Source organism: Halichoeres trimaculatus, unplaced genomic scaffold (genome assembly GCF_033239565.1).
Source record: "Halichoeres trimaculatus isolate MK-OKI-2021-1 unplaced genomic scaffold, fHalTri1.1 fHalTri1_scaffold_11, whole genome shotgun sequence".
Lineage (NCBI taxonomy): Eukaryota > Metazoa > Chordata > Actinopteri > Labriformes > Labridae > Halichoeres > Halichoeres trimaculatus.
The window spans coordinates 3,746,910-3,771,742 of record NW_027437189.1 but is presented as its reverse complement, the minus strand read 5'-3'; the positions used below and the strand labels follow the sequence as shown (position 1 = coordinate 3,771,742).

At 43.4% G+C, this 24,833-nt stretch overlaps 3 protein-coding genes across 3 annotated transcripts; all 3 read left to right on the top strand.

Annotated features, from left to right (window-relative positions):
- Positions 1-42: 42 nt before the first annotated feature.
- On the top strand, positions 43-2,233 carry rad51c (RAD51 paralog C). The gene is made up of 4 exons (XM_074681595.1): positions 43-225; positions 722-944; positions 1,140-1,356; positions 1,449-2,233. Exons 1-4 carry the CDS (start codon positions 108-110, stop codon positions 1,947-1,949), a joined length of 1,059 nt encoding a protein of 352 aa, XP_074537696.1. The 5' UTR covers positions 43-107; the 3' UTR covers positions 1,950-2,233.
- A 3,567-nt stretch (positions 2,234-5,800) lies between these two features.
- Positions 5,801-17,475, top strand: grm6a (glutamate receptor, metabotropic 6a). Its single transcript, XM_074681594.1, has 14 exons — positions 5,801-6,339; positions 8,436-8,652; positions 8,793-8,928; positions 9,019-9,173; positions 9,271-9,411; positions 9,491-9,691; positions 12,535-12,674; positions 12,786-12,908; positions 13,002-13,266; positions 13,496-13,731; positions 13,833-13,994; positions 14,135-14,284; positions 16,489-16,629; positions 16,705-17,475. Exons 1-14 carry the CDS (start codon positions 6,055-6,057, stop codon positions 16,792-16,794), a joined length of 2,442 nt encoding a protein of 813 aa, XP_074537695.1. The 5' UTR covers positions 5,801-6,054; the 3' UTR covers positions 16,795-17,475.
- Positions 17,476-20,021: 2,546 nt separating this feature from the next.
- On the top strand, positions 20,022-23,643 carry tsr2 (TSR2 ribosome maturation factor). The gene is made up of 5 exons (XM_074681596.1): positions 20,022-20,140; positions 22,486-22,576; positions 22,726-22,817; positions 22,906-23,064; positions 23,157-23,643. Exons 1-5 carry the CDS (start codon positions 20,063-20,065, stop codon positions 23,256-23,258), a joined length of 522 nt encoding a protein of 173 aa, XP_074537697.1. The 5' UTR covers positions 20,022-20,062; the 3' UTR covers positions 23,259-23,643.
- The last annotated feature ends 1,190 nt before the right edge of the window (positions 23,644-24,833 follow it).

The following is a 24,833-nucleotide window of genomic DNA, read 5'->3' as shown; positions in this document are numbered from 1 at the left end:
CATCATAAACATTATTTTGAAAAGTCAGACCGGAAATGTTTTCCGTTGGACATCCTGTTGTGGCGGGATGTTTTGAGTTAAGCTAATGTTAGCAGTTAGCTACTGAGATGCAGAGACAGGTGGGCAGTCTGAACCTGAACCAAAGTGTGAAAAGTAAACTGATCAGCGCGGGGATCACGTCCACACGAGACCTGCAGCACGTGACCGCGACACAGCTCAGCTCAGGTAAGAAAAACACCTGAATTATAGAGTTAATGGTGCAGACATACACACAAACAGAGGCTGTTAGTAACTGATTAATCTGTTTCCGCTCGTCAGTGAAATAAATACAGAGACTTAAGGTTCAGTTTCCTCTGATTAATTTAATTTATATTAATTAATTTTAATCATACAAACAAAAGTTACTTCAATTCCTATGATTCACAGATAAAACTTAAACTGTTTAAACATGTTTATATTTACTTACCAGTTAAAAATGCTCTAAATTAAGATTATCTGACTTTATATTTAACTAAAAGTTGTTTCCATCTAGAAACAGTAACAGAGGCTGGGCTTTTTGACTTATACTGCAAACAGCCAGCAGGGGGTGCTCTACATGTTTTGCTTTCACAGTTGATTAAGTTTACTTGTGACCATTTGATTAAAATATGCACGCTGTAAGCACACACGACTACAGGCCTCACCTCGATCCATTATTTCTTTCTGCCTCTTTGTGTTGAAGAGACTAATCTGTCCCAGGTGGAGGCACTGGAGGTGCTTCAGGTGAGCTCAGGTGTGGGCGTGGTCTCTCTTAGCGCTCTGGAGCTGCTGCAAAGAGAGGAGGAGGAGCCAAAGAGCATTGTCACCTTCTGCTCACAGCTGGACGCAGCGCTTACAGGAGGAGTTCCTGTCGGGAAAATAACTGAAATCTGTGGAACACCAGGAACCGGAAAGACACAGCTGTGGTTAGACACACACACACACACACACACACACACACACACAAAATATAAATTGAAACACTGATAGATGATGAAGAGTTAAGCAGATTTTATAAAGAATTAAGATTTCAACTCCTGAGTTTCAGTCAGTTTTATGTTTTCTAATTATGAGACTGTAGTAGTGACCGTTGTTAAATTGTTGGTGACATCATCACTCAGCTTCCAGCTCGCCGTGGATGTTCAGGTGCCCCCGTGTTTTGGGGGCCTCGGAGGTCAGGTGGTCTTCATCGACACTGAGGGAAGCTTCCTGCTGCAGAGAATCGTGGACGTGGCTGCTGCAGCCGTCCAACACTGCTCCCTACTGGCTGAGGATGATGAGCAACGAGTCGCCATGACAACCTTCAGCGTGGACACCATCTTGTCCAACATTTTCCTGGTAATCACTCAATTAATCTCTCACTCACCGAATAAGTCGATCTCTACCTTATATGCAGTGTAGATGATTCTGATTGGCTCTTTGTGTCACAGGTGCGTTGCCGTGACTACGTGGAGCTGCTGGCAGAGCTCCACATGCTCCCTGACTTCCTGTGCGAGCACCCAAAGGTCCGTCTGCTGGTGATCGACAGCTTGGCGTTCCTGTTCAGGCAGCACTTTGAGGAACTCTCACAGCGGACACGCATCCTCAACGGACTCGCTCAGCAGCTTATCGCCATGGCAACCAGCCAAAACATGGCTGTGGTGTTGACCAATCACATGACCACCCGTCTCCACTCCGGCAGATCACAGCTGGTCCCTGCCCTCGGGGACAGCTGGGGCCACGCCCCTACCATCAGACTCCTCCTCCACTGGGCGGGGCTAAAGCGACTGGCAGCCATCTTCAAATCCTCTGGTCACATGGACTGCACTGTCCAATACCAGCTGACCTCTGATGGGTTCAGAGATGCCGACCAATCAGAACAGCCACAGAGCAAACGGCCAAGAACTCACAGCAGCCAATCAGCAGTCAGCACCACAGAGACTGGCTCCTGATTGGTCAGGGAAAAGTTTGTTGATTTAAAACTTTTATTTTCACAGGAAGTTTAAGATTATGAATCAATGGAGCTTTTATTTTGAAAAACAGCTGACAAGTCTACTGACCATTTAGAGCAAAGAAACATTTTTGACTGATGATTAATAAAGTAATAAAAAATCAATTTGGGGCTTAAAAAAAAACCTGTGTGTGGGTTTGTGTGTGTTCACCATCATAAATTTCGGGTTTACGTTTTAAAGAGAGGTAACTCAGAGATAGTCTCTATAAATCCAGGTGTGTTAGGCAGACTGTCTGATCCAGGGGTCTGCAAACTTTACTTTTAAAGAGCCCATTGGACTAAAGTCATTCTGGAGCCACAAAATCAACTTTATTTTCATAATAAAGACTAAAAAGTGCATAAAATTTTATACGTAGTTAAAATCCAGTAATTATTGTCTTAAGTGTTTTTTTTTTATTGTTTTAGGGTTTTTTTTTAAATTTATGAAACTGTACATGTGATGTCTTAGTTTTAAATCTAATTAATTTGCAAAATAATTTCAAAATTTAAAAAAAATGTGCAAAACTTTCAAATATTTTTTAATTAAAAAAATGCATTTAAAAAATGAAATATGCAACTTATAAATAATAATAATAATAATTTTCAAAAATTTCAAACAATTTTTAAACGTATAAGATTTGCAAAAATTTCACTTATTTTAAAGACTTCTTGAATTTGATAACATATACTGCTTTTATTGCGCAACTCATCATTTTTTGTTGTCCGCTTTTGTCTTGCCACATATGTCCAATAATATAATTCTTTATTTTAACAACATTTTTTTAAGCTAAAAGGAGCCACCGCAAAGGAGTCAAAAAGCCACAGGTATGAGACCATTGGTCGGCATAAATCCAGGTGTGTTGGACAGTCTTATCCAGGTGTGTCATGAACATGCCTTTATGCCTGACACAGTCTCTGTTCATTTATCCTAAGATTTTATCTCTTGCAGCTTTAAAGACATTTTCTCTGCCCAAGTTCATCCTAATTAAACCATCTCTCACTCTCAGTCTTTGGTTTATTGTTTTCCAGGTGAGTCTCATTGTGTCAGCACCTTTTGTGCTAGTTTAATCCAGATTCCTTCTGCAGTGTGAAAATAGAGTGAAACTAGGGGATTCCCTAAACTGGATCAACTGATTTCTTCTCAAACAGAGCTGAGGAGGTAAAGTCTGCACACCTGTCTGCCACCTGAACAGGTTAACAGGTTAAATGACTGCCACCAGCAGAGGGCGCACTCTGAGCAGAAAACACTGAGGGTCAGAGATGATCTCTGAGAGATGATCTGCTCTGAGTAAAATCACAGAGCTGAACACACACACACACACACACACACACACACACACACACACACACACACACACACACACACACACACACACACATACACACACACACACACACACACACACACACACACACACACACACACACACACACACACACACACAGAGTCATGTTTTAATTAAACAGAGAGACAGACAGGTTGCAGGTCGTCGCTGATTGGAGCCGGAGGAAGTGGCACTTTCGGACTTGAAGGACTCTCCGGGACGATTTGCCGGACCCAGACCGGCAGAGCGGACCGGGACTGGAATCCGGACCGGGTTTGGACCGGGAGGCGAGGCTCCGGTGAGTTCCGCTCTGATGAACATGGGAATGAATCCGTCAGACCGGAGGGGCTGGGGGATTAGGTCGGTGTGAGTCTGGATGCTACCGGAATGTTCCCACCTGAGAAATTCATGAGTCCGTCTGTCTGAGGGAGCTGCGGATCAGCTGGGAGTTTGAAAGTTTTCTGAAACCATCAGGGCTTCCCCAGGGGGACGGGGGACAGGGTCTTCCTTCTACTCTGGTCTGTGGGGGTGCAGCTGCACCGGGGTCCAGACGCCGCCAGGGGCCCTTACTGTAACGGTCTGGATGGGTTGTTCGTGTCGGTTAATGGAAATGTGTCACTGCTGAGATGAGTTATTTTGTTCCAAGTTTCAGTGAATGCATCACCTGCGTTGGACGGTTCAGTAGTCAACATCTGTGTGTGTGCTGAGAGAGCAGGGGGATCCGTTCATCAGAGACTTAAAAACTGAGAGCAATTGTTATTTTTAGCGCGGTTTCATAAACCGTTATCATCAGACCTGGATCCGGTCTCAGGGTCTCTTTTACAGACGCTTCAATACGAATCAGAGGATCGTTCATGGTTCTGTGATGGATTTTCAGAGATGGCAATCCCGTCTGACAGCTATTAACATTCACAGGTGTCAGACACGAAGGTAAACATCATTTTCGCAAAAAAAAAAAAAAAAAAAGAAAAAAGAAAAAAGTTAAAATTATGAGAAACAAAAAAAATCGAAATAATGACATAAAAATTGAAAATATAAGATTAAAAAAAAATCAAAATTATGAGATGAAATTTGTAATCGTTAGAGAAAACATCAAAATTACAAGATAAAAAATTGAAATTATGAGATTAGAAAATTAAATTATGAGATGATAAAGTCATAAATATGAAATGAAAAGTTGATAAGATTAAAATTTGAAAATTTGAAATAATTCATAACTTTTAGATTATAAGTCAAAATTATGTCATAAGAATTTGAAAATATGAGATAAAAAATGAAATTATAAGATAAAATTCAAAATTATTAGATAAAAAAATGAACTTATGAGATAAAAAGATGAAATTATAAGATAAAATTTAAAATTATAAGATAAAAAAATGAAATTATGAGATAAAAAAGATATAATTATGACATAAAAAGTTGAAATTATAAGATAAAAAGTTAGAATAATGAGATAAAAAAAATAAAATTATGAGATTAAAAAGTCATAATTATGAGATAAAAAGTTGAAATTATAAGAAAAAATTGAAATTGTGAAATAATTAAGTCACAACTTTTAGATTTAAAGTCGAAATTATGAGATAAGAAGTTGAAAATATGAGATAAAAAGTCGAAATTATGAGATTCTAAATGCTCAGCACTCCCCCATGTGAACCAGCAGCAGGAGCATACTTTAAAATGAGGCGACTGCTTTAACAATCTTATAATTTTGACCTTATTATGTCATAATTTTGACTTTTTATCTCATAATAAGTATTTTATTATCTCATAATTTTGACCCTTATCTCATAATTATGACTCACTGATCTCGTAATTTTTTTTATTTCTTATTTTTTTAAACTAACACCATGGGCCAGTTGTTTTTAAGAATTTAATCTGGATCAAAATGATACGGATTTGAAAATCTCATTTTCTGCTATCCAGGATCAGGTAATCAGGTATTAGGTTTATGCAGGTTGTATCTGGATCACACCGATCCAGATACAAAGTTTTCAAGCCAGGTGTTCAAAGGTGAGCAGATCAGGTTATGGTAATCAGATTGGATCAAATGTTGGAAATGTGTTGTTCAAAAGGGAAAGAAGGATTTTGAAATCGCTCTAAATCACTCAATCCAATCCTGGTTTGATTCTGGATCAAACCTTCACTTCGGTCCAGTAGGGTTTGGATAATTTTGATCCAAAAACCAGGATTATCCTGATCCAAGGTGGATCCGATTTTAAATCCTTCTTTCTTTTGAACAACCCAAAATCTAATCGGATTACCTTTGAACAGCTGGTCCCTATGATGTTACACCAATAAGGATCAGAGATGGTCTTTCTCAGTCACTGATTGGTTGATCTCTCTTCAGGTGTCACAGTGGGATGTAAACGCTCACCTGAATATCACCTCAGTATGACATCATCAAGGCCCACCTCCTCCCTGCTCCCAGTGAACCATGGTCTTCGTGGTCTTTGTGGTCTTCCTCCTCTTCCTCCTCTTCCTCTTCATCATCTACCTCAGCGAGTCTTATTCAGGACTGGACGTAGCCTCAGTCAGTCTCCACTGTGGCCCCGCCTCTTCCTGTCTCTCTGGATCTGGATTGGTGGACAGGTGACTCAGGTGAGTGCCTCCCACCAGCACTTCCACCCTCACTCCATAAAAATACCTGGTGACATCACTCTGGGGGGGCTGTTCCCCATCCACGCCCGCGGCCCCCACGGTCTGCCCTGTGGCGAGCTGAAAAAGGAGAAGGGGATCCACCGCATGGAGGCCATGTTGTACGCCCTGGACCAGATCAACAGCGACCCGGAGCTGCTGCCGAACATCACCCTGGGGGCCCGGATCCTGGACACCTGCTCCAGAGACACCTACGCCCTGGAACAGTCCCTGACCTTCGTCCAGGCCCTGATCCAGAAAGACACGTCCGACATCCGCTGCTCCAACGGGGAACCGCCCCTCATCCGGAAACCAGAGAGGGTGGTCGGCGTGATCGGAGCGTCCGCCAGCTCCGTGTCCATCATGGTGGCCAACATCCTCAGACTGTTCGAGGTGTCCACGTTGTTACTAACTGGGTTGCTGGTTGCTGTGTGTTGCTAGTTGCTTTGTGTTGCCAGTTGCCTTGTGTTGCCGGTGTCTTTGTGTTGCCAGTTGCCTTGTGTTGCTGGTTGCAGTGTGTTATTGGTCCCTGTGTGTTGCTAGTTGGTTTGTGCTGTCAGTTGCTTTGTGTTGCCGGTGTCTTTGTGTTGCCAGTTGCTTTGTGATGCTGGTTGCTGTGTGTTGTTGGTCAATATGTGTTGTTGGTCTCTGTGTTTCGCTGCTCTTTGTGTAGCTGGTCTCTGTGTGTTGCTGGTTGCTGTGTTGCTTGTTGCTTTTTGTTGCTGCACACTGTTTGTTGTTGGTTGCTGTGCGTTGCTGGTTGCTGTGTGTTGCCAGTTGCTGTTTGTTGCCGCACACTGTTTTTTTGTTTCAGGTTGCTGTTAGTTGTTGGTTTGTGTGGCTGGTAGCTATGTGTTGTTTGTTGCTCTGTGTTGCTGGTTGCTTTTTGTTGCCGCACACTGTTTGTTTTTGGTCCCTGTGTGTTGCTGATTGCTGTGTGTTGTTAGTTGCTTTGTGATGCTGGTTGCTGTGTGTTTTTGGTTCCTGTGTGTTACTGGTTCGTTTGCGTTGCTGGTTGCTGTGTGTTGTTGGTCCTTGTGTGTTGCTGTTTTGTTTGTGTTCCTGGTTCGTTTGCATTGCTGGTTGCCATGTGTTGCTGGTTGCAGTGTGTTATTGGTCCCTGTGTGTTGCTAGTTGCTTTGTGATGCTGGTTGCTTTGCATTGTTGGTCCCTGTTTGTAGTTGGTTGCTGTGTAGCTTATTGCTGTGTGTTGCTGGTTGCAGTGTGTTATTGGTCCCTGTGTGTTGCTGGTTGCAGTGTGTTATTGGTCCCTGTGTGTTGCTGGTTGCTGTGTGTGTCTGGTTGCTGTGATGCCGGTTGCTGTGTGTTGCAGAGTTCAGGATCAGATCCAGACTCAGCCATCGGCTGAGACTCATTTATGTGGTCTGAGGTGATGATGTTCAGTTCATCACACACACACACACACACACACACACACACACACACACACACACACACACACACACACACACAGGGATTATTAACAGCCAGAGATAAATGTGTGTCAGCACTTTAGAAACAATCACATTAACACATAGTAGTGTGTGTGTGTGTGTGTGTGTGTGTGTGTGTGTGTGTGTGTGTGTGTGTGTGTGAAGAGGCAAAACTCACTGAGGGAAATGAAGCTGACAAAACGGTCTGAGTCCCTGCAGTTCTCTGAGTGTCCACCAGAGGCTGTCTGCGAAAACGACAAAAACCAAACACACACACAGTCACATTTTTAACTATCAATATCAGATTATTTTTTCTCTGATTGCTTTTTGCAGTTTTTATTCACTCTTGGGGTTTTTTTAATTCCTTTTGCTGATTTTTTTTAATTCTTTTTGGCTGATTTTTTTTATTACTTCTAGCTTATTTTCAGAATAAATATGGCCGATTTTTAATTCCTCTTAGCTAAATGTTGATTTTAGCAGATTTTGATCCTATTAGCTAATTTCTTTTTTTTCCTTTTTTTTCTTTAGCCGACTTATTATTTTTTCAGATGATTTTCTAATTCCTTTTAGCTGATTATTTTAAATCCTTTCGCCTTAATTTTTACTTCCTTGAGTCAATTTTTTAAATTCCTTTTTAGCTGATTTTTTTTAATCTGTATAAGCTCTTTTTTCCCTTTAGGCTCTTTGTTATTACTCTTTGAGCTGATTTTTGATTTTTTTTTGTTGATTTTTGGTCCTTTTATTTTCCTTTTTAGCTGATTTTTATTTCATTCAGCTGTTTTTTAATCTTATTTAATTGTTTTGTTTCTTTTATCATTAATCCTTTTGGCTATTATTTGATTTCTTTCCATTATTTTTTTTTCCCATTAGCCAATTTTAAATTCTCTTCCGCTGATTTTTTATTTTTTTAGTTGATTTTTGATTCTCTTATTTTATTTTCTTTCATTTAATTGTTCATTTTAACCAATTTCTTATTCTTTTTTATTTTTGTTTATCTTTTTGTTAGTTTTTAATTTTTTTTTTGCTCATCATCACTGAGTATAGATCTTGTATCAGATTCCTCAGGTGAGCTACGCCTCCACGGCTCCAGAGCTGAGTGACAACAACCGCTACGACTTCTTCTCGCGGGTGGTTCCTCCAGACTCGTACCAGGCTCAGACCATGCTGGACATCGTGAAGGCGCTGGGGTGGAACTACGTGTCCACGCTGGCGTCAGAGGGCAACTACGGCGAGAGCGGCGTGAACGCCTTCATGCAGATATCCAGAGAGGCCGGTACGTCTGTTCTTATCGTGAGTTAGAAACAGACTGTCGGATGACGACGGATGCAGTGATTTCCACCACAGAGTCATGTCTCTGAGCAAACCTGTCTGTCTCTCTGACCTGTCTGTCTCTCTGACCTGTCTGTCTCTCAGGGGGCGTGTGTATCGCTCAGTCCGTTAAGATTCCTCGCGAGCCGACGGACGGGGAGTTTGATAAAATCATCAGACGCCTGATGGAGACGAGTAACGCTCGTGGCGTCATCATCTTTGCCAACGAAGACGACATTAAGTAAGGACAAACTGACTCCGCCCACTCTGTGACATCACTGCAGCTGCCTTCCTCAGGCTCACATGACCTCTCCTTTGCCCCTCCTGGTAGGTGTGTCCTTGAGGCAGCAAAGCGAGCTAACCTGACAGGTCACTTCCTGTTTGTGGGATCAGACAGCTGGGGAGCGAAGAGTTCACCAATCACAGAGCTCGAAGATGTTGCTGAGGGCGCCGTCACCATCCTGCCCAAACGAGCGTCCATAGAGGGTCAATACACACACCTGAAGTACACAGTGAGTTTACCTGTGTGTGTGTGTGTGCTTACCTGTGTGTGTGTGTGTGTGTGTGTGTGTGTGTTGTCCAGGCTTTGATCAGTACTTCACATCCCGTTCTCTGGAGAACAACCGGAGGAACATCTGGTTTAACGAGTTCTGGGAGGACGACTTCAGGTGCAAACTGACCCGACCCGGAATCAAACTGGACCCAGAGAAGAAGAAATGTACAGGTACAACAAAACCTGGGCTGCATGGACCAATCCATGTCAGGTGACCTGGTGTGTCATGTGACCTGGCGTGTCTCTGCAGGTAAGGAGCGGATAGGCCAGGACTCGGCGTACGAGCAGGAAGGAAAGGTCCAGTTTGTGATCGATGCAGTCTACGCCGTGGCGTACGCTCTGCACAGCATGCACCAGGATCTTTGTCCCAGCAGCTCCGGGGTCTGCAACGTCATGGACCCTGTGGAGGGGCGTCTGCTGCTGGACTACATCCGAGCCGTCAATTTCAACGGTGAGACCACCAAACATTACGGGGGTCAGCTCTTTCCTGTGTCCGGTACAGACCCAGCTGTGATCCACCTGAGACAGAAAAACATCTTTAAAGCTTCTTGGATCATCTCCCAATCAGAGTCCAGGAGGCAGACCCCCTCTACTTTAAGAGGATGAGACTTCAATTTATGATGGTTTAGGTTTAGGCCAAGACTTATAGACTCTGGTGTTGTGTGGGTTCCTCTGGATCTGTTCACCTTCATCTCTGCTTCGACCGAATGTTGATCCGAGAGCAGCTCAGCTCCAGCTCCTCCCCCTGTTTTCAAACTGAGCTATTCAGGACAAATCCAGCCTGATCAGTGGTCCTGGTCCAGGTTCTGAGTGTCCTAACCTGCTCTCTGGTTCAGAGTCTTCCTCAGGGAGCATCTCAAACAGAACAACAGCAGCAGCTTTCTGCTGATTCATATTTTATAACAACCAGGAGCTGCAGCTGGAGAGGTTCATCTGAGAGCAGCGTGCAGCCAAACCTGTCTGTCTGATCACCTGTCTGTCTGATCACCTGTCTGTCTGTCTGATCACCTGTCTGATCTCCTGTCCGTCTGATCACCTGTCTGTCTGATCACCTGTCTGTCTGATCACCTGTCTGTCTGATCACCTGTCTGTCTGATCACCTGTCTGTCTGATCACCTGGCTGTCTGCCTGATCACCTGTCTGCCTGATCACCTGTCTGTCTGATCACCTGTCTGTCTGATCACCTGTCTGTCTGCCTGATCACCTGTCTGTCCTATCACCTGTCTGTCTGATCACCTGTCTGTCTGTCTGATCTCCTGTCTGTCTGATCATCTGTCCTATCACCTGTCTGTCTGATCATCTGTCTGTCTGTCTGATCTCCTGTCCGTCTGATCATCTGTCCTATCACCTGTCTGTCTGATCATCTGTCTGTCTGTCTGATCTCCTGTCCGTCTGATCATCTGTCCTATCACCTGTCTGTCTGATCATCTGTCTGTCTGATCACCTGTCTGCCTGATCACCTGTCTGTCTGATCACCTGTCCGTCTGATCACCTGTCTGTCTGATCTCCTGTCTGTCCTATCACCTGTCTGTCTGATCACCTGTCTGTCTGTCTGATCACCTGTCTGTCTGATCACCTGTCTGTCTGCCTGATCACCTGTCTGTCTGATCACCTGTCTGATCACCTGTAAACACTCAAACAAACTGATCATTTTTAAAATTTTCTCTGGAAACAATAACAGAGAGTTCTGGTCAGATTCTGGTTCTGTTTGGCTCTGGTTCTGATCTGGTTCTGGTTCAGTTTGGTTCCTGTTCTGTGGTCGTGGTCTGAGCCGTGGGCTTTGCTTTCAGACTCTTAAAGAGAGGGAGTTAGGGTCGTCAACATGTTTTGCTTTTCCAAGGTTTTCAATCTGCGCATGTGTGTCTGCGTGTTTTTTTACATATGAGTGTGTGTGTGTGTGTGTGTGTGTGTGTGTGTGTGTGTGTGTGTGTGTGTGTGTGTGTGTGTGTGTGTGTGTGTGTGTGTGAATAATTGAAGGAGCAGCTTGAGGCGATCTGCAGGATGCAGAAGGAAAAATGTTCGATGTTTTTATTTACTTAATGATTTGACAAAAAAAAAACTAAAGGTCCGATGTTTGGCCTCAAGGAGACCAAGAACCAGGGACCCAGGACCCTGAACCGGAACCAGGAAAAAGGAACCAGAACCAGAGAGTGAGGAATAAAGACAATTGATTATCGAAAAAAAAAACAGTAGACCAGGTTCAGACCAACATGGACAGGAGTCTAACCTGTCTGTCTCTCAGAGTCTTACCTGTCTTTATGTCTTAGTCTAACCTGTCTGTCTCTCAGAGTCTTACCTGTCTTTATGTCTTAGTCTAACCTGTCTGTCTCTCAGACCCTAACCTGTCTGTCTTTCTCTCAGAGTCTTACCTGTCTGTCTCTTAGAGTCTAACCTGTCTTTCTCTCAGAGTCTAACCTGTCTGTCTCTCAGAGTCTAACCTGTCTGTCTGTCAGAGACTAACATGTCCCTCAGAGTCTAACCTGTCTCTCTCAGAGTGTAACTTGTCTGTCTCTCAGACCCTCACCTGTCTGTCTCTCAGAGTCTATCCTGTCTCTATGTCATAGTCTAACCTGTCTGTCTCTCGGACTCTAACTTGTCTGTCTCTCAGACTCTGACCTGTTTCTATGTCTAAGTCTAACCTGTCTCTCTCTAAGGCTAACCTGTCTTTCTCTCAGAGTCTTACCTGTCTGTCTACAAGTCTAACCTGTCTGTCTCTCAGACTCTAACCTGTCTCTGTCTCCTAGTCTAACCAGCCTGTCTTTTTCTCAGACTCTAACCTGTCTGTCTCTCAGTCTTAGTCTAACCTGTCTGTCTTTTAGTGTCAGACCCGTCTGTCCCTCTTAGTCTAACCTGTGTGTCTCTCAGACTCTAGCCGATCTGTCTCTCAGTCTCTAACCTGTCTCTCTCTCATAGTCTAACCTGTCTTTGTGTCTAAGTCTAACCTGTGTGTCTCTCAGACTCTAACCTATCTGTCTATAAGTCTCAGCCTAACCTGTCTTTCTCTCAGAGTCTTACCTTTCTGTCTCTCAGTCTTCGTCTAACGTGTCTTTTTTTCAGACTTAAACCTGTCTTTCTTTCAGTCTTGGTCTGACCTGTCTGTCTTTTAGTGTCTGATCCATCTGTCCCTCTCAGTCTAACCTGTCTGTCTCTCAGAGTCTTACCTGTCTTTATGTCTTAGTCTAACCTGTCTGTCTCTCAGACTCATACCTGTCTGTCTCTCAGAGTCTTACCTGTCTGTCTCTCAGAGTCTTACCTGTCTGTCTCTCAGAGTCTTACCTGTCTGTCTCTCCACAGGCAGTGCTGGTACGACCGTTATGTTCAATGAGGACGGAGACGCTCCGGGTCGTTACGACATCTTTCAGTTTCAGCTGACCAACCACAGCCATCCTGGGTATCATGTGATCGGCCAATGGACCAATAACCTGAGACTGAATGTAAGACAGCAAGAGACAGAAGAGAGAGACAGACATGTGTTAGTTTTTTACCTGTCCGTACCTATCCATCTCTTCTGCCCCTCCCTCTATCTATCCGTCTGTCTCCGTCAGGTGGAGGAGATGCAGTGGTCTGGAGGAGATAAATCCGTCCCTGAGTCCATTTGTAGTTTCCCTTGTCAACCAGGAGAGAGGAAGAAGATGGTGAAGGGCGTCCCCTGCTGCTGGCACTGTGAGGTGGGGCGACCCCGCCTTCATCATCATCATCATCATCTTCATGTTATCATCATCAACACCATCACCATAAATCTTCTCTCTACCTGTCCACAGCTCTGTGACGGGTATCAGTACCAGGTGGATGAGTTTAACTGTGAGACCTGTCCGTCAGACATGCGTCCCGCCCCCAACAGAACCACCTGTCGTCCGACCCCCATCATCAAACTGGAGTGGAACTCCCCCTGGGCGCTGGTGCCCACCTGCATCGCCATGCTCGGTATCCTCTTGACCAGCGCCGTCATGGTCACCTTCATACGCTTTAATGACACGCCCATCGTCAGGGCCTCAGGGAGGGAGCTCAGCTACGTCCTCCTGACAGGTGAGCTTAATGCTGTCAGGTGAGACCTTTATTTTGAAGTGTTTCCTGTTGTGGTCTCTCTGAAGGGTCCGTTTCATATTTAGTCAACTTTAATTTTCAAAAAACATCAAACTGAATTTTATCAGCATCAGAACTTCCCTATAACTGGAGTTTTATTTTGAAATGCACGTTTTGAAGGTGTACTTCCTGACCACACCATCTGTACATGACATCATGTGACCCTCTGCAGGTATCTTTCTGATCTACCTGATCACCTTCCTTATGATCGCTGAGCCAGGTGTGTTTGTGTGTGCGCTGCGGCGCCTCCTCCTGGGCCTCGGCATGGCGATCACTTACTCTGCCATGTTGACCAAAACCAACCGGATCTATCGGATCTTCGAACAAGGCAAGAGGTCTGTGACCCCACCCAAATTCATCAGCCCCACCTCCCAGCTCATCATCACCTTCATCCTCATCTCAGTCCAGGTGAGAGCTCCAGTGTTCAGCCACTTCCTGTTTCTGCGTCCTGTCACACCTCCACATTTCAGATGGCACTTCCTGTGTGTGTGTTTGTGTGTGTGCTTCAGGTTCTCGGGGTGTTTGTGTGGTTTGCTGTTGTCCCTCCTCACACCATCATCGACTATGATGAACTCCGCCCCCCGAACCCGGACCTGGCCCGTGGGATCCTGAAGTGTGACATGTCGGACCTGTCGATCATCTGCTGCCTGAGCTACAGCATCGTGCTCATGGTGACGCCTCCTTCCTGCAGCAGCTGTTCCCTTTCCCTGGTTTCTGATTGGTTAAACCGTGTGATGTCGCACAGATCAGTGACAGCAGATGTGTCAGGTGTTGCTGTTTCCTGGGTAACACTGGTTGTTCTTGTTGCCAGGTCACGTGTACTGTGTACGCTGTGAAGAGTCGTGGCGTCCCAGAGACTTTCAATGAGGCGAAGCCGATCGGTTTCACGATGTACACCACCTGCATCATCTGGCTCGCTTTCGTGCCCATCTTCTTCGGAACCGCCCAGTCCACTGAGAAGGTAAAACTAAAAAACTAGGTCCACCGGGAACAAGGGCAGTATACAACAAGATGGTCTAAAACTGGGAAAGTATAAAACCAGGACTACCAGGACAGTATAAACCTCAAAAACTTGAACCAGGATGGTTCAGAACCAAGGATGGTCTTATACCGAGGAGAGCTTTTAAAACCAAGACAACCAGGGAAGTTAAAAAACAGGAAAGCTTAAGATCATAACAATCTAAATCAAGGACAGTCTGAAACCAGGATAGTTTAAAACATGATGGTCTAAAAATATGGAGATATTTTAAAAATAGGACAACCAGGGCAGTTGAAAACCAGTGAAAGCTAAAGACCAGGACAGTGTAATACCAGGGCAGTCTGGAACCTGGGCAGACAGTCTTGAACCTGGGAAAGCTTAAAAACCAGGACAGAATAAACTGCAAAAAAAATCCATTAGCAGGACAGTCCTAAACAAGGATGGTCTTGAACCAGAAAGGTCTAGAACCAGGTCTAAAACCAGGAAAGCTTTTAAAACTAAGACAATCAGGGCAGTTGAAAACCAGGAAGACTGAAGACCAGGAAAGTTTAAAACCAGGGAAGTGTAAACCAAATCTAAAACAAAGTTAGCCTAGTCTAAAACAAGGTCTTAAACCGGGATGGTTAAAACCAAAATGGTCTTAAACCCAAGAAAGCTTCTAGAACCAAGTTAACCAGGGCAGTTGAAAACCAGGAAAGCCAAAGACCAAGGACAGTGTGAAACCAAGACAACATAAACCACAAAAATCTATAAACAGGACAGTCTAAATCAAGGACAGTCTAGAACCAGGATGGTTTAGAACTAGGTCTAAAACCATGGAAAATCTTTCAAAACCAGGACAACAGGGGCAGTTTAAAACCAGGAAAGCTCAAGACCAAGGACAGTCTGGAACCAGGATAGTTTAGAACAGGAAGGTCTAAAACTACAGAAATCTTTTAAAACTAGGACAACAAGGGCTGTTAAAAAACAGGGAAAGCTAAAGACTAGAACAGTCAAATGAAAGGACAGTCTTAAACCAGGGAAAGCTTAAAACCAGGACTGTATGAACCATGATAATCTATAAACAGGACTGTCTCAAACAAGGACAGTGTAGATCTGGGGAGGCTTAAAACCAAGAACGCTTTTATAACCAAGTAAACTAGGGCAGTTGAAAACCAAGACGTCTAAAGACCAGGAAATGTTAAAAACCAGCAAAGAAAAACAAAAATCTAAAAAAAAAAGGATGGTCTTGAACCAGGATGGTTAAAACCAGCATGGTCTAAAACCAAAAAAGCTTCTAAAACCAAGACAACCAGGACAGTGTGAAACCAGGACAATATTAACCACAAAAATCTTAAACCAAAACAGTCTAAAACAAGGACAATCTAGAACCAGGATGGTTTAGAACTAGGTCTACAACCAAAAAGGCTTTTAAAACCAGGACAACTGGGGCAGTTGGAAACCAGAAAAAGCTCAAGACCAGGGCAGTGTGAAACCAAAACAGTCTAAAATAAGGACAGTCTAGAACCAGGATGGTTTGGAACTAGGATGGTGTAAAACCCAGGAAAGCTTTTAAAACCAAGACAATCAGGGCAGTTAGAAACCAGGGAAAGCTTAAAACCAGGGCAGTCTTAAACAAGGACAGTCTTGAACTAGGATGGCCTAAAACCTGGGAAAGCTTTTAAAACCAGGACAACTAGGGAAGTTGAAAACCAGAAAAGTTTAAGACCTGAACAGTGTAAAACCAGGACCCTTAAACCACAAAATCCATAACAAGGAGAGTCCAGACCCAGGACAGACTAAAACCAGTACCACCTAAAACAAGGACAGTCTGTCAGCTACAAAAAGGACCAGGAGACTTTGACCTGGGAAGATCTCAGAACCATAAACAGCAGGGCTAAGGCTAAATGCTGATGAACAGTATTAACAGACATTAGTCCCCACCATCAGGACTTCACCTGTCTGTGGTTCAGGGTGAGTTCAGGGAGGGGCGTCGGGATAAATCTGTGCAGAATTAGACTCAAAGTGGAACAGCTGGATTAAACAGATTATAATCCAACAAAGGACATCATTTACCGTGGTACACACTCACACACACACACACACACACACACACACACATGGAGAAACCAGATAAAGTCTAACACTCTGACAGCACCAGCGTGGGGTCAGGAAGGTCTTCAGGAAGTTGTGTCTTGGTCTCACAGATGTTCATCCAGACCGCCACTCTGACGGTGTCCATGTCGCTCAGCGCCTTCGTGTCCCTGGGGATGCTCTACGTCCCAAAGGTTTACGTCATCATCTTCCAACCCGAGCAGAACGTCCAGAAGAGGAAGAAGAGCTTCAAGGTCTGTCTAACAGCTGCTGTTGCCTCAAAGTTGCTTTGCTGTCTAAAAGTTGCCTGACAGTTTTCTGTGTTGCAGTCTGTTGTCCAAGCTGCCAAGATGTCCCAGAAGTCATCGAATGAGAAACAGAACGGGGAGACGAAGATTGAACCGGACAGATCTCAGTAAGACGCCAACGTTCAGGTACTTCAACCACAGTCCTGCTTTCTAGTCAACCAGCAACAAGTTGCTCCTGTAAATCTCAGTTCCTCATCTGTCAGACAAGTTGCCTAGCGTATGATGTCAACATGTTGCCCCAGATGAGTAAAGGATCTTTGTCAGGGTCAGAATTGTTAAATATGCAGTTTAACCTTGGAAACAAGTTTTTCTCATGTCAAACTTTGGTTGATGACATCACACACTGTGCTTCACGTCCATTAGCTGTTAGCATTGCAGACAGTGAATGTGAAACCAAAGATAAACAGACCTTTGGGTGGAACAGGAACTGCATATCCCAGAATGCCGTGTGCTCCCTTTCAAATTGGTGTGAATAATGACACAGGGGGCGGGGCTTATTTCATTATGTAACCATCAGGCGGGCTGACATCCTGGAATAGTAGGTCAGTCTAACGGTGGGCGGGGCTTATCGTCTGAGGCCGACATCCTGCTGGAGATTTTTCAGACTGAGCCACTGAATGTTTCAGCTGCTGGTTAAAGATTCATTATCAGCTGAGCAGCTCAGGAGCAAGGCAGCAACATGACGGATCTATTCCCCAAAGAGACAGAGAACTGGGTCAACTTCTTACACTCACACACACACACACACACACATATGTATATTATATAAGTAATTATGAATATGTGCATACATATACCAATCTGAAGCAGTGTTTGGTGTCAGTGTGCCGATCTGAGTCATTTACCTGGTTCAGTTTTGTAACTGATGTAATTAATGTTACTGTATTATAACCTGTATAAATAATAAATTCACTTTACTCTTCATTTAATCTTTTAAATAATCAATCATTGTAATTTATAATTAATTCATCATTATTGATTGATTGGGATAGAGCATAAATGAGATGGTTCATCCGAAGAGGCTATCCCGTCAAGAAATAAACTGAATTGTAAAAAAAAATAGTGATGAAGTTTTAATTTGAAGTTCCTGTTTCTCCTCTGAGGCTTTTATTTTGATAAAATATTGAATGTGGAAAAATATTCTGAAACTTCCTGTTTGTGTTTCTGCATCAACAATAAAAACGTGTCTGTGTGAAGTGAATTTACTGTGATCATACACATGTTCATATATAACACACATACTCACCAGCCACTTTATCAGGTACACCACTGCCTTAATCCTTGGTGGCATAGATTCAACGAGGTCCTGGAAACATTCCTCAGAGAGTTTGGTCCATATTGACATGATAGCATCACACAGTTGCTGCAGATTTGTCGTCTGAACATCCATGATGAGAATCTCCCGTTCCACCACATCCCAAAGGTGCTCTATTGGATTGAGATCTGGGGACTGTGGAGGACATTTGAGTACAGGGAACTCATTGTCATGTTGAAGAAAGCAGTCTGAGATGATTCCAGCTTTATGACATGGAGCGTTATCCTGCTGGAAGTAGCCATCAGAAGATGGGTACACTGTGCTCATAAAGGGATGGACATGGTCAGCAACAATACTCAGGTAGGCTGTGGACCTTTTTTTTCTTCTTTTTTTTCTTTTTTCCTTTTTTTCTCTTTTTTCTCTTTTCTTTTCTTTTTTTCTCTTTTTTTCCTTTTTCCTCTTTTTTCTTTTTTCTCTTTTTTCTCTTTCCTTTTTTTTCTCTTTTTTCCTTTTTCCTCTTTTTTCTTTTTTTTTCTTTTTTCCTTTTTTTCTCTTTTTTCTCTTTTCTTTTCTTTTTTCTCTTTTTTTCCTTTTTCCTCTTTTTTCTTTTTTTTCTTTTTTCCTTTTTTCTCTTTTTTTCTCTTTTCTTTTCTTTTTTCTCTTTTTTTCCTTTTTCCTCTTTTTTCTTTTTTCTCTTTTTTCTTCTTTTTTCTTTTTTCCTTTTTTCTTTTTTTTCGTTTTCCTCTTTTTTCCTTTTTCTCTTTTCTTCTTTTTTCCTTTTTCTTTCTTTTCTTCTTTTTCCCTATTTTTCTTTTTTCCCTTTTTTCCTTTTTCTTTCTTTTTTTTCTTTCTCTTTTTTCCTTTTTTCTCTTTTTCCTTTTTTCTTGTTTTCTTTCTTTTTTTTCTAATGTCCCCCCTTGTTTTTCTTTTTTTCTCTTTTTTTTTATTTCCTTTCTTTTCCTTTTTTTCCCTTTTTTTTCCTGTGGACTTTAAACCATGCTCAGTTGGTACTAAGGGGCCCAAAGTGAGCCAAGAAAATATCCCCCACACCATCACACCAGCAGCAGCAGCCTGAACCGTTGATACAAGGCAGGATGGATCCATGCTTTCATGTTGTTGAGGCCAAATTCTGACCCTACCATCTGAATGTGGAGCAGAAATCCAGACTCATCAGACCAGGCAACGTTTCTCCAATCTTCTATTGTCCAGTTTTGGTGTTGCTGTGTGAATTGTAGCCTCAGTTTCCTGTTCTTAGCTGACAGGAGGGTCACCCGGTGTGGTCTTCTGCTGCTGTAGCCCATCTGCCTCAAGGTTGGACGTGTTGTGTGTTCAGAGATGCTCTTCTGCAAACCTCGGTTGTAACCAGTGGTTATTTGAGTTACTGTTGCCTTTCTATCAGCTCCAACCAGTCTGTCCATTCTCCTCTGACCTCTGGCATCAACAAGGCCTTTTGTCCCACAGAACTGCTGCTCACTGGATATTTTCTCTTTTTGGGACCATTCTCTGCCATGTGATCAGCTGATCAGAAATTTGCGTTAATGAACATTTGGACAGGTACGTGTGCCTAATAAAGTGGCTGGTGAATGTATATGTTCATACATGTGTGCTGCTTTCCAAGTTCATACATTTCGAACACATACATTATTCACATGGTTAAACATGATACAGATTCTTAATGCACTGATTCATACATTATAAATACACTCATCATGTACACAGTCATACATGATGGGTTATAAAGGTTGGTTAAGGTTATTTAAAGATATTTAAAATTAGTTTGGATTAATTAAGGTCACTTGAGGTCAGGTGAGACTGATGCAGGTTGGTTATCAGGAGTTAGGTTTGGTAAAGGAGTGGGCTACGAGTTTCTGATTTGATATCAGCTACTGCCCCCTGCTGTGCACAGTGGGCATAGCCTGTAAAGATCAGCGCTGACCTGAAAATGTTCCTCCAGTCCAGTCAACATGTTGGGTAAACTGGTAAACCAGTTAACTAAACTTTATTTATGATGCACATTTATATCAAGGATAAAAGCAGCGCTTCAGGCCGCAGTGTCATCCGGATCACCTGCTTCTGTCTGATCGACACTCGCTCGATCGACTGCTCCTGTCTGCAGGATCCAACATGGCGACCTCCACGGCTTCACGTGAGCTTTTCTCCGAGGGTGTCCGAGCCGTGCTGCACACCTGGCCCGTTCTCCAGGTAAACCCTAACACAGACATACACATGACGTTCACCTGACGTAGATTTGCTGTCAACTTGAAGATCAGCTGACGGAGAGACGCTGAGCTGCTTCCAGCTGAGACGCGAAGCTAAGTGGCTAAAGCTAACAGGTCTCAGACCGACCCACTGACTCTGAGTCCGTGGGATTTAGGGCTCTCCTACTCTAACATCAGCTGTTTGTGGATCGACTGTATAGTTACATTAGTGAATTACCCAGAGTTCATAGCTCTGTGACGTTAACACGGGATTCCCAGAGGCAGACTGCTGTCACAGAAGGTAAACAACATCAGAGCAGGCTCAGTCTTTGTGTTACCCTCACCCAGCCAAGGCTGAAAACTACAGGCTAGTCTCACTTCTGTTTTTCTTCTTTTAAAAACTGGAGCTCACAGTTTTTATCCAAGTCTCTGAACATCTGCAGAAGAAAAACCTGATTTACTCCAACCAATCTGGTTTCAGGTGTAACCACTCCACGCAAGCTGCTGGTCAGTAGAGCCCGACCGATGTGGGATTTTTGGGGCCGATACCGATACTGAGGGCAAAAAGAAGCCGATATCCGATATATCGGATGATATCCAATATATTGGCAGATATATATATATATATATAATAAATCCATTGATATACACTGGATAAATACTGTATATGAACACAGATAATTACTAGCTATTGAAAAGTTCCATCTTCCATTAAATGCATGGGACTAAACTAGATTTTAAGTAACAATGTAGCTGCTTTCAGAACATGCAATAAATACAAATACTACTAAATACATGGAAACATTTTCAAAAATTATTTCAACGAAGACGAAGATTCACAATAACTTGTGAATTTATAAGCCCAGGTTAATCCTGCATGGCATTATGAAGTGAGACGCTGTCTAGAAGCCTTATATTAATTAACACACAGGAGCAGGAGCAACAGAATCACAGCGGAGCAAAAATTTGTACAATTGGCTACATTTTGGCCGATGTTGATTAATCGGTTACAGGCTATAATCGGCCCACCCGATTAATCGGCCACCCGATTAATCACTCACCCGATTAATCGGCCCACCCGATTAATCGGCCACCCGATTAATCACTCACCCGATTAATCGCTCACCCGATTAATCGCCCACCCGATTAATCAGCCCACCCGATAAATCAGCCCACCTGATTAATCAGCCCACCCGATTAATCAGCCCACCCGATTAATCAGCCCACCCGATTAATCAGCCCACCTGATTAATCAGCCCACCCGATTAATCGGTCGGGCTCTACTGGTCAGTCCTCTGTCCTACTGCTGCCTTTGACGCCGTGAACAATCAAACTCTCCTCTCCACACTCTCTGGACTCAGCATCTCAGGATCTGTGCTGTTGTAGCTGAAGTCTTAATTCCCATGGCTCATCCACAGGAATCTAGTTAATCTGTGTCTATACATTCTGCAGAAATCTGGGTGTCATGATTGATGACCAGGTGATCTTTATGGTTCATGTGGCTGCAATTACTCGATCTTGTGGATACGCTCTCTATAACATCAGGAGGATCAGACCCTACCTGACACAACAGGCCACACAGCTTCTCGTACAGGCGCTTGTGATTTCACCCATTGACTCCTACAGCTCTCATTTCTGTACATTTAAACCACTGCAGATCGGACTACTGTCCTCCTAGCCCGCGCCTGGTGCTCCCATCCCAGCGTGGCTCCAAATCTCTAGCCAGACTCTTCTCCTCTGTTGTGCCCAAATGGTGAATGAATTACCTAACTCTATACGATCCACAGAGTCCCTTTCTACTTTAAGAGATGTCTGAAAACTCATCTGTTCAGGGAACACTTAGATCCTTAATCTGAGCCTTCTCCTCTTTGTCCTCAGGGGGAGAATGAGTCAGGAGGTCTCAGACTCAGCTCTTAGTCAATATTTAGCTTTAACTGATCATTGAATGTTGTTGTTGATATTGTTGACATTTGGTTTTTAGCTGTGGTTAGCTGTGGCTACATTATTTTAGATGAAAAAAAACCCACCTCTTCTGTCACTAGATGGCAGCACCTGCCGCCAATCAAACTTGTGGCACTTCGTCGCACTAACCAAGGTTTTTCTTCTGTATAAATTCTTGCTTGTGTTGTATGTCGCTCTGGACAAAAGTGTCTGATAGATGAAACAGTAGAATTGTAGATTTTATGGCTAAAGGTTTAAGGGTTTAGTGAGGAATGAAGATTCTTTCTGTTTTCAGTGATTTGGCAGTTTGAAACTGAACTATCCGTCTGTCATCTTAAAAACTTTCTCAACTCCAGAACTTAGAACTCACATCAGAATGTGTGTGTGTGTGTGTGTGTTTCTCCTCAGATTGCTGTTGATAATGGGTTTGGAGGTGTGTACGGGGAGCAGAAAGCTGATTGGCTGGTGGATGTGGTCCAACAGTATTTCCATGACAACTGTAAGTAACCACGGTAACCATGCTTCAGGTTTGAAGATTTCAAATCCTAAAAATGACATCATCAGACTCATCATCAGTGTGTGTGTGTGTGTGTGTGTGTGTGTGTGTGTGTGTGTGTGTGTGTGTGTGTGTGTGTGTGTGTGTATCAGCCAACCTACAGCAGTATGAGGTGGAGGACTTCATCGCTCAGCTGATGGATCAGGAGTTCAACACAGTGGTGGATGATGGGAGTTTACCCGAGGTAAACACACACACACACCTACACACTGAAGCACACACACACACGTGCACACGGGAGTCACCTGTTGTTCCTCTGGTCACCTGTGCAGGTGTCACTCAGCCTGCAGCAGATGTTCAGTCAGTGGCAGAAGGGGGCGCTGCAGCAGCTCCAACACACCATCGACACCCTGAACCAGAAGAAGGGTCAAAGGGCAAAGGTCAACGCCCCCGCCTCACAGTCAGACGATGACAGTGATGACAACACGCAGGTGAGACGAACGCTACAGCTCGTATAAGTCGATGATCAGCCTTTAACTCACTCTGTGTGCAGACGATGAAACTTTATCTCTGATGCTTACAGGAGATGGAGTGTGAGTCGTCCGGTCCGTCAGTCAGCAGGAAAGAAGCTCCGCCCCCTCAGGAGGAAGAGGATGGCTGGACAGTGGTACGAAAGAGGAGGTGAAAATCCCGATGAGCTGATCTTTGACCTTCACAAACGGACTCTTTTCTGTGTGTGTGTGATGATTTATATTAAACTGTAACATCTTCTTTGGACTCTTTCATGTCTTAACAACGAACTTTGACGTCACATCATGGACGTAAAAACGCAGACGCCACAGTGACTGGATCACCATGTTGGTGGTCACGGTGTTTTAAGTCTGAGTCATCACCGTGAGCAGAGCCTCTTATCTGGAGCTCTTATTGTAGCAAAATTATTTGTGTGTGCGTGTGTGTCAATGCATCCACAAATGTGTAGACAGGTTTGCAAATGTGTAAAATATTTACAAAAATGTGCACAAATCTGTAAATATGAAAAATGATTTTCAAATAAATTTACAGTCTTAAGTGGCCGAAAAGTCCAAGTGTTTTTTGTTTTTTTTACAAGCCTTTAAGATTCACACAAATCATCAGTTGTGATTTGCAACTGCCGAAGAGGAGGGTTAGTTTGCCCTGAGCTCAGGCTTCCAGGCGCAGGCTGCTAGTGTCGCTATTATTGTAGCATCGTGCCTCAGTCACTATGTATTCTGTTTCCTCTTTGGCTGTTTTGGATTATTTTGCAGAGGAAACATTGTTGTTTTTTCCCCCCACAAAGACAAGCAATGTTTAAATGAAATTTAAAACTCCAACTTCTACTTGCACCAGGCGATGAATGGTCCATCTTCTACTTTTCGCTACATTGGCCAGACTGAAGGTGCCACAATAATCCTAAAGAACCAAAGAGGAAGCAGAACACAGAGTGACTGAGGCATGGAGCTACAGTTACAGCTTCACTGAGCCTGGGAGTCTGAGCTCAGGGCAAACTAACCCTCCTCTTACAGACGACAGGACTGTAGCAAAATCATGTGTATATAGACAGCCAATCAGGAGGCCAGTTGTAAGTCAGTTGTAACCATAGACTGTAAAAAAAATGAACGTCTGCTTGCTCGGCTCAAAGTGAGGTCTCCACAAAAACTGCTCCCCCTGGTGGCTGGCTGCAGTATAGGTCAAAAACTGTCTCCCCAGTCATTCCAGATGGGCTGTGGTCAAACTTTAAAAAATTAATATTCCTCGTAGAAATGTTTCTCACGTCTGATTGTTGTGGTGATTTGAAGATAACATTTGGCTGCCTTGTATTGAAGTCTTCTTTTTTCTAAAAAGTTTCGTTTTCATTAGTTATAAAAGGTTAAAAACGAGGCTTTACGTCACGTTTAACGATGATTGACAGCTGCTGTTCTTGTGTATTTTTTTCTGAGATTGTAAAATATGTCTGGAGGTAGAGTCAGGAAGTGATTAGACTCTTGAAAGAAAAAAAAAAAATTATTTTTGTCACCCAGCTCCACTCAGATTCTCCCAGAATCCCTCACAGACTGGCTGCACATTGGTGGCGCCTGTGATCGGGGAATTTTGGCTTCAAAACCGTACAATGATAAATGGTGGAGCCACACTGCCCACTCTATATACAGTCTATGGTTGTAACCAATGATTTGTGTGTCGTTTCAGGTCTTGTAATAAAAAATTAAAAGCACTAGGGATGCACGATATTGGATTTTTGCCGATA